The sequence below is a fragment of the Euprymna scolopes genome, chromosome 44 (genome assembly GCF_053919585.1).
Source record: "Euprymna scolopes isolate OS-2025 chromosome 44, ASM5391958v1, whole genome shotgun sequence".
NCBI lineage: Eukaryota > Metazoa > Mollusca > Cephalopoda > Sepiida > Sepiolidae > Euprymna > Euprymna scolopes.
In genome coordinates this window covers 8,705,155-8,721,351 of record NC_136525.1, presented here as the reverse complement: position 1 = coordinate 8,721,351, position 16,197 = coordinate 8,705,155, and the positions used below count along the sequence as shown (strand labels likewise).

Below are 16,197 nucleotides of genomic sequence, written 5' to 3'. Positions count from 1 at the left end.
ATCAAAAATAAAGATTTATTTATTTTTAATAAAACAGAACCAAAAAAAGTTGTACCTACGCAAAAACTTTACTGTTTTTTATTCGTCGTGGTCATTAAAACCTTCTTATTTTTATTTTATTTTAAATTCGTTAATTTGGTTAAAACAGTTATTTTTGTATATGCACGTGTATAAACGAATGTTCAAAATTTATTTTTCTTGTCAATAGATCTGGGGGTTTTGTGTTAAAAAAATTTTGAAGTAAAAATATTTTTGCCGCACGAAAAACAATAAACCAACATGGTCGCCGGTGATTAAAATCGAATCAAAGTTCGATTTTTTTTTGAAAATCAAAGTTCGATTTTCAAGATTAAAAAAAAAAAAAATAAATAAATAAAATTAGAATTCTATTTCAGAACAAGAATTACGTTTTAAGAAGGATAATCGATTTTTTTTAAACAAAATCTTAAATGAGGACGAAAATCTTAGGGAGTAGCCGAGATATCCCAATGGGCTCTATAGTAGAATTGAACCCAAAACCCTTTTTCTAGACAACACTTAAATTTTCTCGCTTTTAATCCAAATTTATTGTATCCATATTTATTTTTTATTTTTGTTATTTTCTCCTCATTTCTAGGATCTCGTAAAAATTTTTTTTAAAAATACTCTTAAAAATAATTTAAAATATTAAAACAGATTTCAACTCATTTGGTAATTTTTTTATATAAAAAAAAACAGCAGTGGTTTTGGCGGTCCTACTGCAGCTGACATCGCAGTAGAAGTAGTGTTTAGAAGCCCGATTGCAGCGGGGTGTTAAAAAAAAGAATAGAAGTAGGGAAAAGTCCGATTGCAGTAGAAGTTGTGTTTAGAAGCCCGATTGCAGTGGAGTGTTGAACTGTTAAAAAGAATGGTTGTAGCGAGAAGCCCGATTGCAGTGGAGGCAGTGGTTATTGCAGTAGAAGTAGTGGTTGGAAGCCCGATAGCAGTGGTAATTGCAGTAGTATCACCAGCAGTCAGCGGAGAGCTCAAACTTCTCTCTCTTTCTCTCCCCCCCCCCAATGTTTGTAATAAGCTGTTGTTTTCTACCCCCTCCTCCCTCCTTTTGTGCTCACTCTCTAATATAATTATCTACCCCCCACCCTTTCTATCTCTCGCACACACACACAAACACACTCAGAAAATCAGACACTCGTCGGGCGCTTTCATTTTAAACCTGACAAGGTACCCGACATTATATTTGCTCAGCACCTATTTGTTAATATTTAGGTATATGTGTGTGTGAGTGTACATATATATATATATACATACATATATGTATGTATAGTTTTTATAATTTTACAGAGTGAGAGATACGTTGTCTTAAAAAAAAAATATTATAAATAGGAAATAGATTACTGGAAATCAGTTTTACAACCCTTTATTTTTATCTATTTCCTTAAAAAGAAGAAAAACAAAATGTCTTTTAAATATAATTTTGCCATTATGCGAACCGTACCGGATACCCTACTGACCAAGACGAAGTCCAAGAACCTGAACCTGGAGGTCCTTCGTCGGGAACAACAGAATCTGAACGAAGCTCTGGACAAATGTGGCGTGCGTGTGGTCACCCTGGAGGGCGACCCGAATTACCCAGAATGTTGTTTTGTCGAGGACTGTGCCGTTATTGTCGGAGAGACAGCTCTCATTTGCCGACCGGCTGACCAGAGCCGTCGTGGAGAGGTAAATATAATTCATATTATACACTGTCATATATGGTACTAAAACAATACCTGTCCTAGGATGGATAAAATTAATCCCCCTCCCCTCACGAACAAACGCAAGTGCTTCTACAGAATTTGAACCGAACTGATTTAATATATATATATATATATATATATATATATATATATATATATATATATATATATATATATAATGCTTATGCACTTATTGTACCGCGCGATTTAAAAAAAAAATATATATTTTCAAATTAAATTCAAGTTTTACGATATATTTTTTATTATTGAATTGGGTATTTCTCCTGCATTTATTAACCCGCGATCTCCACGAAATTACTCAGGTGTGCTCGGTGGATGACGGGGAGAACCTAAAAACGGTTGACAAGTAGTTTTTCTGGATATTAAAACATTTTTTTTTGTTTTCAATGTATTACTTAATGAATTTCAGTGGTCGTCGCCATTCTTAACATGGGAAGAGGTGGGGTGTAACATTTATTTTATTTTATTATTTTTATTTATTTATTTTTTTTTTTTGTAATAAAACTTGTCCGGTTCTTTCCGTCATCTGCCGGGCACAAAATCCGAGTAACTTCGTGAAAATCGCGGATCAATAAATGGAGAAGCGCCTTAAATTGTTAGGTGAAAGTACAGAATAGTTACAAAACGCCTTTCCCTCTCTGTTAAGAACGGCTTTCTAAATAATAGCGGTAATATTTCAGCGCGTGACAATAAGTACTTTTTAAAAAATTTTTTAAAACATAACCCTAAACCAACCATAACCCAAGTTTTAAGGTTAGTTTAACAAAAGTCGGTTTGTTCAAACATCCTAAAGCAGTTTTGCAGTTGCACCACTTTTTTTGCCTTACTAAGATTAAAATCAACTATACTCGTGCAGTTTATACCGTGCTATTTTTTTTAATTGAATAAACGTGCGCACGAAAACAAACATGTCGACCAGTGAAAACAATACGGAATACATTGGATAATGGGTTTGTATTACTGTACACATAGATTCGAAAAAGTTGTCAAAAAACAAATATATAACAAATAAATGTTATCAAAGGCAAGATAAGTTACTTTTCTACCTAACTGGATATATTTTTCGTGTTTTTATTCAGTGTAACATGTTTATTCAGCTCGAAAAACATACAGTGTTTACCGATGTATTGGAAAATTCCAGATGGCGTCTGATTCTCTCTTTAACACGGTAAGTTTGGGAAAAGGTGTTATAAATAAAAACCCAGATAAAATACTGTTAAAAACTCGCTCAATATATGTTACCGTGACATAGGTTGACATATATTCGGCGGGTTTTTAATAGTATTTTGTATAGTTTTTTATTTATAACACCTTTTCCCAAACTTACCGTGTTAAAGAGAGAATCAGACGCCATCTTAAATTTTCCAATACATCGGTAAACACTGTTTTTCGAGCTGAATAAATATGTTACATAGAATAAAAACACGAAAAATATATCCAGTTTGGTAGAAAAGTAACTTATCTTGCCTTTGATAACATTTATTTGTTATATATTTGTTTTTTGACAACTTTTTCGAATCTATGTGTACAGTAATACAAACCCTGGATAATATTAACCTTTACATTATTAAATGAAAGTTCCTTTATATAAGAAGGGTGAACGAGTTCTTGTTGAATGGTTTTAATATGGGGGATCGATTTACAAGAACGTTGTATTAGAAACCGAACACCCCCAACCTTACAAATATTGAATTTGGATTTCGGTGCTTATGTATTTTTGGTACCGCGCTATTTTAAAATAGTTTTTATTTTTATTTTTTTTATTTTTTATTCCAGGTTATATTCAAGTTTCACGATATCTTTTTTTTTTTTTTTTTTTGATTTTATTAAATTGTTAGGTGGAAAGCACAGAATAGTTACAAAACACACCCCCTTACTGTGTTAAAAATGGCTTTCGAAATAATAACGTTTTTATTTCAGCACGGTACCAAAAATACATAAGTACCTTTATTTCTATATCGGGGGAGGGGGTATCGGAATCGGAAAAATTTGTGCCAATTTTCCGATACTAAAAGCGATTCCTTTAATTATATATATATATTTTTATTTGATTTTGGTTTAAGAAAAATCAGGTACTTAGTAGAGAAGACAAAACGAATGAATGTTACCAAAAGCAAGGTAAATTACTCTTCCACATACCTGGATAAGTTTCGTGAATTTTAACGGAACTTTAAGCGTTTATTCAGTTCGAAAGACAAGTAGTGTAGAGTGGGTGAGTTAAGCGGGCAATCAAAATGGCCGACGCGTCGATAACGGTTCAAAATGAACAAAATATTGATAGAAATCCACCATATAAGTTTTACTGTCATGATGCTTCGTGACAATTATATGGTGGATTTCTATCAATACCCGAAAAATCTTTGGTACTTCTGCACTTTATCGGCGAAACTGGAGACGCCATTTTATTTCGAGCACCTGTCGATTAGAATCAGAGGGAGAAATCAGTATTTTAAACTATGGCCGAAGTTAGAAATAAATTTAAAAAAAACACACACAAAAAAAAAACTGGATAAACTTCAAGAAAGAACTATTAAAAAAAAAAAAAAAAATAAAGTGAAAGAGAACATATATCCATAATTGTTTAATTTGAAATGTTTCGATTTAATTAATGAATACGAGAAAGTTTTTCGTTTAATTTTAGGTTAATTTATTTTTCCGAAAGTAATCGTTCTCCAGTTTAATTTTTTTGTTATTTATTTCATGCTTCGGCCATAGTTTAAAATACTGATTTCTCCCTTGGATTCTAACGGCAAGTGCGCGAAATAAAATGGCGTCTCCAGTTTCGGCGATAAAGTGTAGAAGTACCAAATCTTCCACTACTGGTAATATTTAAATAATAAATATTTATTGATTTAAACAACCAGCAAAACTAAAATCTATATCAACCCCCATCACAAGTGTGTTTTTACACTTGAGAAAATATTTGCACATTTAACATGTGTTTTTGCGATAATCAGGACAAAATAGCCACCCTATAGTTAAATATTTACAGATTTATAATGAATCGGAATCTGGAATTTAGTACGGAATCTGTAATTGTATCAGAATCGGTAAAAAAAAAAAAAAAAAAAAAAAGCGCAACATTTTAGTTTCGATTCTTGGTAGTGGTGCACCAGCAGTGTCAGAAACCGATCTTAAGAATGTGTGAAAAAAATTGAATAATTCGACCTCCTATAGTTACAAGCTTATAACTACTTCAAAAATGTAATTCAAACCCTGATTTTTTTTTTTTCAATTAAAGGAGCAAAGACCAAATTTAAAAACATAACGGGTTTAATAGCAAATTATGCAATATTTGTTTTTTTAAAATCGGGTTTCTTTAAAAAAGATTTGAAGAAAATCAAAATTTTACTTATTTTGGTTATAAAAAAATCGCTATAAATTAAAAAAAAATCGCTATAAATTAAAAAAAATCACTTACCTATAAAAATACTATTGAATGTTTAGTTCCATTCTTCATTGTTCAGAATTTATCCATATTTATATTTTAAATTCCATTTATTTTTTTAAATAAAATAATTTTTTAAACGACTATTTGAAAAAAGCGCGCTTACGCAAGTATTTTTACATCTTTATCGAAAAACCGGAAGTAGCGGTTTGTCCTTGTTTAGAACTACGGATGGACAGAAGGCAGTAAAAACCACACGTCCATGTTAGCCGTCTAGCCTTATGCCTGAAGAAATGTGTTCCCATAGTTTCAAAATAGTCAAAAAAAGTAATGAAATTTTTTTTTCTTTTCTCAAAGAAATACATAAATTTTTGATTTGTTATATTTTCATTTTTTATCGAGTGAAATTTCTTTTTCTTTTTTATAATATCTAAAAAAAGAAAACATTGAATGAAATAGAAAAAATTGCCGTCAGCGTCCATTACTTACTGGACAATATAAACAGAACATAGGCTTCCAAAAAAAAAAAAAAAATCAACGTGTTTTTTTTTTTTTTTTTTTTTTTTTTTTTTAAGGTTTTACACTTTGGACTTTACAGGTAAATTTCCAAAAAAAAAAACCACTTTGTTTTAATTTACAATATATTATTTATTGATCTTTTATCTTCAATTTGTGATATATAAAACTTTGGTGAGTAAATTATTAAAACTTTAAGACATTTCTAAATGGGGGGAGGGTGAATTAAAAAAAAAACAAAAAAACGTTTGTCTAAAATATTATATTCGGTTTATTGGAAAGAGCATAAAATTTCACATTGACCCTGAAAATATCGTAAACATTTAACCAATAGAAAAATTTTGATAGATTTTTTAAAGTTTACAAATTGAAAAAAAATTAACTCGTAAAATTCATTCAATTGATTTCATTACGTAAAAAAAATGGCTGCATGAAGGCGCGCCGGCACTTTGTAAACACAGTTTTTTAAAAAATAAAAAATATTTCTATTTTTTAAACAACTTTAATAGTTTATTTTAGAAGTATAATTCATAAAAAAAAATAAACAAACCACTTTTAAAAGAGAAATTACGAATTTTTTATATTTTATTCGCAGTTTCATGTTAGGGGTGTCAAAAATTCCCCCAAAATTTTGATACACCTAGTGGTGCACAACTCACTTTTTTTTTCTTTTTTTTTAAACTTTTTAAATCATTACTATGTATTGGGTCCAATATAATATAATAATTTGCATTTAATCAAAATATATTTAAGCGTATTTTAAAACCGGGCAATGCCAGGCGGCCTGCTAGTATACATCTATAAAAGTGAGGACTACTTCTCAATCTATATACTCAACGATTTTTTGATCTATAAACTTGAAATTGTGTAGATAGAGTATTCAGATATGTGAAAAAATCTTTAATTTGGGTAAAAAAGGGCTGCTAACGGTATAACCTGGCCGTTATGCTTGACCCATGTTTGTTACAGTTCAAATCTCTCTCAGACCCCCCCCCCCTCCACACAGTTCGGCACTGTCGTAAAAGAAACCCTTAACCTCGAGTGGTCTCTGAGCCTTGATAAGCAGTGATTCCCATGTAAAAAAAAAAAAAAAAATCCGACTTGGCTTTTCTTTGTTAACACAAATAATTTATTAGTTTTTTTTTCCCCCCGTCCTGACACCAGTTTTAAAGAGTCTTTCGCTGCCACTTCAAAGCCACATGGCCATCTTCCTTGGAACGTGTTTTTCTTTCTGCTTCATTACATGCTGGCTGTAGACAGCCATTTCTCATCTCGGACTTTGTATGTTCATCTTTTTCTTCTCTCGACCACGTGGTGTTCTTTTTTCTTGTCGCGCCAGCTTGTGCACACTTCCGGATTTGTAGATGTGCTTTTTTTTTTTTTTCGGCAAGCCAGATATCTTAGATTTCCTGCTGATATTTTGCATCAGAAATTCCTTTCCTTATTTATTTTTTTTTTTAATTTGTAAAAATAAAGGAATTCCAACATATTCTTCCAAATATTTAAATGCAACGTTTTAATACATTGAAAGAGGGGGAAAAAAACCAAAAAACTCTGAACTGTTTAAATTGCGAGGATGTAGTTTTTTTTATTTTTTAAGAAATTTCACTGAAGCAGCTCCCGTTACTCTTGTTTCTCTTCATTTGTCACTCAGTCCTCATATTTTAATGTGTGATTTTTCTGATAAAAGGAGAAGAAAAGGCTGTATTCTAGGTTGGCAGTATTTTGTGTGAACAGCCGCCAGAGATGTCGGAAATTTTCTGTTTCTATGTCTATCCTTGTTGCCTGACATTATCCGCCTGATAGTCAGGGACCCGAACATTGGATTAACCACTAAGGAGGCTGCCCTATCAGCAGGTGCAAAGTACTGGGGCTGCTGTATTGCCATTTGGGGAATGGATTCTGGACCATGCAGTAGCTTCTGGTGGGGGCCTCTCGATGCCATATTAGTGGGTAATTGTTGCGGCTTTACGGTTTTTTTTCATGTGCTACAAAAAAAATATTTCTTAGTTTCTATTTCTCTCTTACTTTCCCTCTCTGCCCTACTTCAAGCAAGTCTGTAGACCTAGTTCACAATTCCCAAAACTCCATCATGACACTCTTTAACCCTTATCCTCGAGTGGCCTCTTGGCTTTGATAAGTGCCGATGCAAAAAAAAAAAAAAAAAAAAAAAAAAAAAAAAAACAACAGTGTTGAAGTGTTTCAGCTTGGTTTCAAATGTTAAAAATATTTTACAAAGCTAGAGAAATCATTGCAAGACCAAATCAGAGTTTGCATAGTCTTCGATGTTTGTTTGATTCTGAAAATTCACTAAACTGAAATAGGATATTTTTATTTTAGTGATGACGTCAGTTTTTTTTTTTTTTCTTGACAGTCTTCATAACACATATGTTATAATGCTAATTGTGTTACAAGATACATTTTTTTTTTTTTCTTTTTTTTTTACATAGGCATCACCACATTATCAAGGCCAAGAGGCCACTCAAGGATAAGGGTTAAAGAGTGTACAGTAGACATTGGACAATATAGTAATCATTAGTAATGAAAATTTGGTAAATTATATGGAACGGCTCATCAAGAACTTATTTACGTTAGACTTGAAGACAACCATATTGTAGTCAGCCGGAAAGCAGGAAAACGGAAGACAATTCCACAGGCGTGCACTGCAGTTCTAAGAAAGAAGCTTTGTTCATGGAATCTACGTTTAGGTTTAGGCACAGATAAAGAGTGGGGGAAATTATTGATAGTGTTTACAGCTAGACGAGTGTTTCTTGTGAAAGTTTGGCGAGGGGGGGACCATAGATTGAAGCTCAGTCGAACACTTTCCATGAAAATAACGATACATCAGAGACAAACTCGCAACATCTCCTCTGTGAGATAGAGGTTGCAAGGAAGAGAAAAGGACATCTCCTACGAGGCTACGAAGTCTATTTATACATACATAATTTTTTGTGAGTTTTTTTTTTGCATAGCTTTTTTCTTATTTTGCATCAACCCTTGATTCTCTCTTTATCTTATCTGTCATAACATTTATATCTCTCCTTGCTCAATGATAGATTTTTTTGGGTTAAAACTTCCTCTTTGAAATTTTTACTAAACTAGTTATAACTTATTTGTCCTACTCTTCTATCTCATTTGTCTCTTTATTGCTCAGTTAATTTTAACAGTATTATTTGAATACTAGTTAATCTAACCCTCTGTTTAGACCGTGAACCCTTTTTGTCTCTTAACGGCTCAGCCCCTATTTAGCAAGATGATTCAAGACCATTTCAGCCTATTTTTGACTCCTAAGTGCTCAATCATTTTTGACAAGATTATTCGAGACAATTATAGTTAATACCTAACAGGCCAGAGGCATTATCCATACCCTCGACTTTATCAGATATCAATATTATTCAAGAATTATTGCATTTTCTCCTTTTCATATCCCAATACAGTTTGAGCTTAACATCGGCAGCTCTATCTAATGCGAGCACTGTTTATTCACTCCCTACTCTCTAATTTACACTATCCTCTAAGCTTTGTTCGCCAACTGACTTATCAAAGTCCAGTCACTAACTTCTGATGGCTAGGCTACATGCCATGTCTGGGAAATTTGATTCGTTATCTGAATTCTGTTGACAACTTTCAGACTGTCTGCAGAAAAATCACTTTTTACATATTTTATCTCTATAATCGAGGACTGTGAGCACCCCAAATGCTTAGTGGGCATCTTTTTCCAACAGTGGCCACGCAAGCTGTTGCGCCTTATCATCACAAAGAGTTTCAGTTTAAAAGAATAATTTCCTACATGTCAAGTGTCCTACCTGACTGCCACAGTCTTATTTTCGATTTATTTCAAAATTAAAACGACATATAATTTTTATTATTTTATTATTTAAGTGTTGAGTATTTATCTAAATCCAAGTAGTAAAATACAGAAAATCAAAGGCGCTAGACAGTTAAAAACCTTCCAAATAAAACAAAATTCTTTATAAAAAGCAGAAACCTAAGCATTCAAAGCTGGTGACGTTACCACTGTGCCAACATGACATGCATATGAACCAGTAAAAAATTAAAAATAAAGTAAAATGAATATAAAAATGTATAACGATTTTTTTTTTCAATTTTGACTCATTTTTGACCCCTTAAAAAACTATTTTAACTGGCTTAAGACCCATAAAAGAACGACCTATAAAATATTCAATCATTTGAGGCCCTTAGTGCAACTCTATAACTTTTAGTTTTGGAGGGGATAGTTTGAAATATGGAGACACAGACAGACACACACATAGCTTTTTATATATTAGATCTCTTTGGAAGATTACAATGAAAGTTCTGCCTGGAAAAACATGGGAGTGTGGCTATTATAGTTTATAGAGGATTTATTGATCTTTAGGAGTCTCAAAACTATTTATCTGCGCCTAAACTTAAACCTAAACGTAGATTCCATGAACAAAGTTTCTTTCTTAGAACTGTACGCCTCTGGAACTGTCTTTCGTTTTCCTGCTTTCCAGCTGATTACAATATGGCCGTCTTCAAGTCCAATGCAAATAAATTCTTGATGAACCGTTCCACTTAAGTTAACAAATTTACCGAATCTCCACTGACGTTTACTATGATACTATCCCATTGACTACTGTACACTCATTAACCTTTATCCTCGAGTGGCCTCTGGGCCTTGATAAGTGGTGACTCCTATGTAAGAAAAAAATTTTTTTTAAATTTGTTTCTTGAGTCATCACTTATCAAGGCCCGAGGGCCACTCGAGGATAAGGGTTAATGAATGTAAGAGGGTAGTGTAGTAATTGTTAATGGTATCAGTTGAGTAGAATTTGATTATTTATGGCGACGGCTCAACAAGAATTTATTTACATTGGATTTGAAGGCTACCATGTTGTTATCAACCAGAAAGCAGGCCAGCTGAGTTCCGGGGAAAGAAACTTTGTTCATGGAATCTGCATTCCTGGGTCTAACACTTAATGTCTATATAAGATATATAGATATTCGAATGTTCTAATAAAGTTCTCCTTTATATCTCAAACATTGAGTTTGGGAACATTATTTTCCTCTCCCCAATTGACTATTTAAATCTGTTATAGTAAAATTTTATTTGAATCTTACTGAATTCCAAAACAAGAATTCATCTAGTCTGGTTGAGTATCCATTTTCGTGTTGTTGCTTGAGGTAACATTACTGAATTCCAGGATGAGAATTCATCTAGTCTGGTTGAGTATCCAGCTCTGTGCTATCACTTGAGTTAGCATCACATAGAGGAGGTGCACCATCTATAATATAAATCTCACCTGTCTGTTTAAATGTATGTATGTATATTTGCCTAAAACTTTTGACAGAGGCGACTGATTTTCACGATCGGTATCGTTTTGAAGCTCGACCCTTTGGATGACAAATATCGAAAAATTGGCTAAAAACATTAATTCCTTCACCCTCAACTGGGCACTTTTCTACAAGGAGGGGGTTGCTTTTTTTTTTTTTTTTTTTTTTTTTCCGATATTTTTTGAAAATCATCCCCTCTCTTTGATTGTCTAGCCTTAATTCAAACCTTTGCCACTTCCGGTTTAGCAATGGGTGCAGCAGCAAAGACGTCACGTTTTTTTTTGTTTTGTTTTTTTTCCCCTTCACAGTACAGGTTCGAGCCTGCCTGCTTTACCATCATTTTTTTTTTTTTTTTTTTTTGCTCAACACATACCTCCAAACGCTAGGCACCCAGGCTAGTTTCTCATAAGAGCCAGTGTTGGTTAGCTATACAGAGGAGATCTTATTTGGGCCGCGAACACTGTGATTTTGATTCTTTAGTTAGGGTTTACTTGTAGGGAAAAGTCAGGTTGTTCCGATTAACTCCTGTACAGAGAGACCTTAGACATTCGAGGATAGTGTCTTACATATCTTATGAATTGATCGAGATTGTTGGACTGACTTCCTCATCTTGTTTGTTAACGTCACGTTTCGGCCGTTTTGCCCTCCGGCCTTCATCAGGTGTTTTGTATCGAACTGGGGAACCGTTTGTTAGAAGTCTCGAACCCAACCCTTTATTATTATTATGGGGGTACCGTGTTCGGACTCCAGCTAGGCTCTGGGACATAGTTGCTGATTCTCTGTTTTGAAGCCCAGCTGGAGTCCGAACACGGTACCCCCGTAATAATAATAATAAAGGGTTGGGTTCGAGACTCCTAACAAACGGTTCCCCAGTTCGATACAAAACACCTAATGAAGGCCGGAGGGCAAAACGGCCGAAACGTTGTGACGTTAACAAACAAGATGAGGAAGTCAGTCCGACAATCTCAATCAATGAAAACATCTCATCTCAAAAATACAGACAATTACTAAGATAGACATTCGAGGATAGTGTCTTACATATCTTATGAAGTTTAAACTTCTGATATAATGATATTAAACCTTATGTATCAAATTCTATGGAATTTAGTGGACGATGACTTTTTTGTCTGGCTCAGGGCTCTACAGACAAACTTATCTTTAGTTGACCTTTGACAACTAAATATTGCCTCAGTATAGGAGGATTTCCCTATACTGACTAACAACAAATAAACTTGAGTGTAGCATCAGAACAGATACTACATTGTGTTCTTGACTCGAAAACCAAATCTACTTTTTCTATTTAAAAATTATTAAAACGGACTTTTTAATATCCTGCATGAAGGTTAACTTATTTGCATGTTTTTATTTTTTTATTTATTTATTTATTTTTTTTTTGAATGAGCATTAATAAATTACCTATTCATTGGTTCCCCCCCCCAACAAAAGGAGGATTGACCTGTAGATTCACCCTTGTCCGTTCGTCCGTCCACACTTTTTTCAATAACTACGCCTTGGAATTTTTTTTGAAATTTTGCACAAACATTAAACATTATAGGAGTACAAAAGTAACAGAACGGATTTTCCAGGAAAACTCCAGTTGCCCCCCCCCCTGGGGGTGCCTTGCGGGCTAAAATTGACACTTGTGCTTATTAAAAAAAAAATTGATGCCTTGGATTTTTATAAAACTTTCTGAAAAATTGTAACTAACTGATTTCTATATAATTTTGTTTTGTCTATACTTCGCGATAATTCTTGGGTGTGCCCCAGGGGCTCTTTTAGAGCTCATAAAAACACTCCATTTTTGGGACTATTTTACAATATTTGTCAAATTTTCTGCGTATGTCTATTTAGCAGTTTTGCATGGTGCTGAACTCAAAAAATTAAACATGTTGTTAAGGCCTTCGGGACTTCTGTGGCTAAATGGAGGGGTGGAGACAGATGATGGATTAGTCATTTCGTTTTTTGCATGGTGCAGAACTCAAATTTACATATGCTAAGGCCTAAAACTGCACCGTTTGTTCATTTTCACCAGGATTTGACGTCCTCTAGGAACTTTTTGGTCTAAATGGTGGTTGTGGGTGAGCAAATGCAGAACTTAGTCATTATTTTTATGCCTCGTTCACTGTGAACTCATGAGGGACCATGCATGCTTCACTTATTTATTGGTTTCATTTCACTTATGATGAATTCTATTTATGCATAGTTACTACATTCTGCATAATTGTGTAGAATTTAAGATGAAAAAGGAGTGGCCTGGTAAGGCCACCGGGGAGAGAACTGAAGCAGCAAAACTTAAGCTGGCCTGCAGGACACTCTATATATACAAATGTAGGCAAATATGAGACTTTTATTTGTTTGAAAATATAGGTTATTTTTTTACTAATTATCATAAAATTTTAACCATAGAATAGTATTATAATCTTCAAAGAGCCTGCAAATTTTTATGTAGTTTCGTCCCATAGAACAAAAGATATGAGCATTTCAATATTCAATTTGGCTATTATATATATATATAAGATGAATGTCTGTGTGTGTGTGTCTGGTCACGAATAGGCTCCTATATGGTTGACTATTTTAAAAAACTGATTACATATAATGATAGATGTATATGTTTGATCTGGCAGAACGGTGGTTCATAAAAATTGTGGGGTCTGCATTTGCGCCTGGTCCACAAAGTATTGGGAAAAAAAACATTAAAAAAAAAAAACGTTTACAAGTGTTTTTGATATAGATGTACATAAGAATACTTTGATATTTATGTTTTAACTTAAATAGGGATGGTATAATAAAATTGTGGTGTCTGCGTTCGCGCCTGGCCTCCATAGAATGGAAATAGGCACAAACTTTAATAAAGACTTTTCATATCTATCTACGTAAGTATACTTTGATAATTATGTTGAAGAAATATGGTATAATAAAATTATAGGGTGTTTGTTTGCGCCTGACCTCCATAGAATGGAAATATGTCACAAAGTTTAATAAGGTTTTTTAATATAGATCCACAGAATATTGTGATAAGTGTTTCAGTGTAAACAAGTATGGTATAATAAATTATGGGGTTTATCTATTTTATTTTTACTTTCATCATATTTTGCTTTGGTTTTGATACTCCCAAATTCGAAGCTATCTCTTTACAAGCCTTCCTTTTCATAACCTATCATACTTTCATAAATCAGAATCCATTTTCTGTAGGCTGTTTTTGAACCCAGTCAACGACGGGTACTTTTGCTAGTATATATATATATATATATATATATATATATATATATATATATATATATATATAGCTACCTTTTTTGCAATTTATAAGTTCCAAATCTCAGCGACTATTGATCAGAATTTAACAAATAAAGGCCCGTTGGAAAGGTAATGACCTGAATTGTGTAGAGGGCTGTGTGCCATTTACCCGTAGGTCGCACATTAAGAGGATCATCCGGAGCTTATTTTTGCACTTTTTTACAGCCATAATGTTTCAATCAGTCATTTGTTTTTCTAGTTTTGCCCCTACCAGACAACGTCTAGGGAACAGTCCAGACATTTTTTGTAGGCCAGAGTGCCTTTCCTCTAGTGCACTAGTTCTTCAAGTCCATTTTTCAATCCTTGTGTCACATCTTCTAATCGTAGGAGGGAGATTAATAACTTTTGTCTATATATAAAATTACGGTAGCTTTTTTTTTTTTTTTTTTTTTTAAGTTTTACTTTTAGGGGATTGTTTCTGTCATTAGTGTTGACCACTCCTTTCAAAATGGCTACAACTTAAATAACCAATGTTTTAACAAAAACCTTTTTGTTTTCGTAATACTTCTATTTTTATACTGAAAAGACAATTAACTCCTTGTTAGGAAAAAAAAAAAAAAAAAAAATTTTTAATCCAAATTACTTATTTTATATTTAAAATTAAAAACAATTGTTCGTTTTTTGTGTGCTTGTGGCGGCAATTAAAAGAAAAGAAAATACAGAAAAGTCTGTATGATGTACGTACTCGTTCCAGAACGAAGATGTCATATTCCAAAAATCGTGTAAATCTATCAAGTAGTTTTTATTTAAAATTAAAAAAAAAAAATCAACATTTACAATTCTTTTTTAGTGATTTTACTACAAAACTGTACATAGAGCTGATTTTTTACCTAAACTTCGATTTGAGTTGTCTCCCCCTGTTTATTTCATCGGATTTAATCATGGCGAACGAAAACACTACGACTCGTTTAGTCGTAACATTTGATTTTCTTGAATAATAATAATTAAAAAAAAAAAAAAAATACTTGATCAAATTACGTGATTTTTGGAATATTTCATCTCCGTTCCGTGACTCGTACAGACATTTTCGTATTTTTAATTTTAATTGCTGTCGTAAGTCCCAATCCGAATAAACACTAGATAATTTTACGAACGTCAAGTCAGTTTAATCGTGGCTACCGAGAGTAATAAAGGTGGCCGTGGTTTAATCCGATTGTATTTTATTTCTAGATTTTGGTGCTCGTTTAGAAGTGCACTTGAAATGCAAATGTTAAAATAGTCTTTATGATGTGCGTTTCGTACCCGCCATATTCCAAAAATCACGTAATTTGAATTAGTTTTTTTTTCTGGCAAAGTTACTAAATCACGACGTGAGTTTATTGCGAGAAAAAAAAAATCTATATGGCATTAAAGTTTTGGACGGACCTGTACGAAAGTGCCCCCCCCCTAATTTTCACCGTTTTTAAGCTTTTTCCGACGATTATCATAGATTAGACTTGATCATTCATATTTGTAGAAAAAAAAATTAACAAATTTTAATGACTTTTAAGAAGGGCTTTACTTTCTCGTTATAACATTCTCATCACGTGACACGTTGGTCAAGAAAAAAGTCAGGTAACGAGAAAGTGAAATCCCCTTCCTTAAGTCATTTTTTTTTCCCCAAAAATTTTTACTGCTATTAATGTAATCTATGATAATCGTGAAAAAAAAAAAAAATGTAAAACAAGCATTGTTAGGGGGTGCCGGGTGAATACTCTCGTACAAGTCCGTCAAGTTTTGTTTTATTGAATGAGTAATCTTTTCGAGTTAAAATCTATTGAGAAATACGCATTTTAAATATGCAAACATTTGGTAAAATTGTCCAAAATGGCCGTCCATTTATGCCAACTTTATCAAACGTTTACCCGGGTGCGGGGTGCGCATGCGCACCCGGGTAAACGTTTGATAAAGTTGGCATAAATGGACGACCTTTTACGATATGCGCCGCGCCGCGCGCCGCATATC

General features: G+C 33.2%; 1 protein-coding gene across 1 annotated transcript in view; it reads left to right on the top strand.

Annotated features, from left to right (window-relative positions):
• The first annotated feature begins 892 nt into the window (after window positions 1-892).
• LOC145268681 (N(G),N(G)-dimethylarginine dimethylaminohydrolase 1-like) overlaps window positions 893-16,197 on the top strand; it is a 210,881-nt gene continuing 195,576 nt past the window's right edge. Inside the window, exon 1 of the mRNA XM_080124185.1 lies at window positions 893-1,698. Coding sequence (XP_079980311.1) covers window positions 1,435-1,698 — 264 coding nt within the window. The 5' untranslated portion in view covers window positions 893-1,434. The remainder of the gene's footprint in view (window positions 1,699-16,197) is intronic.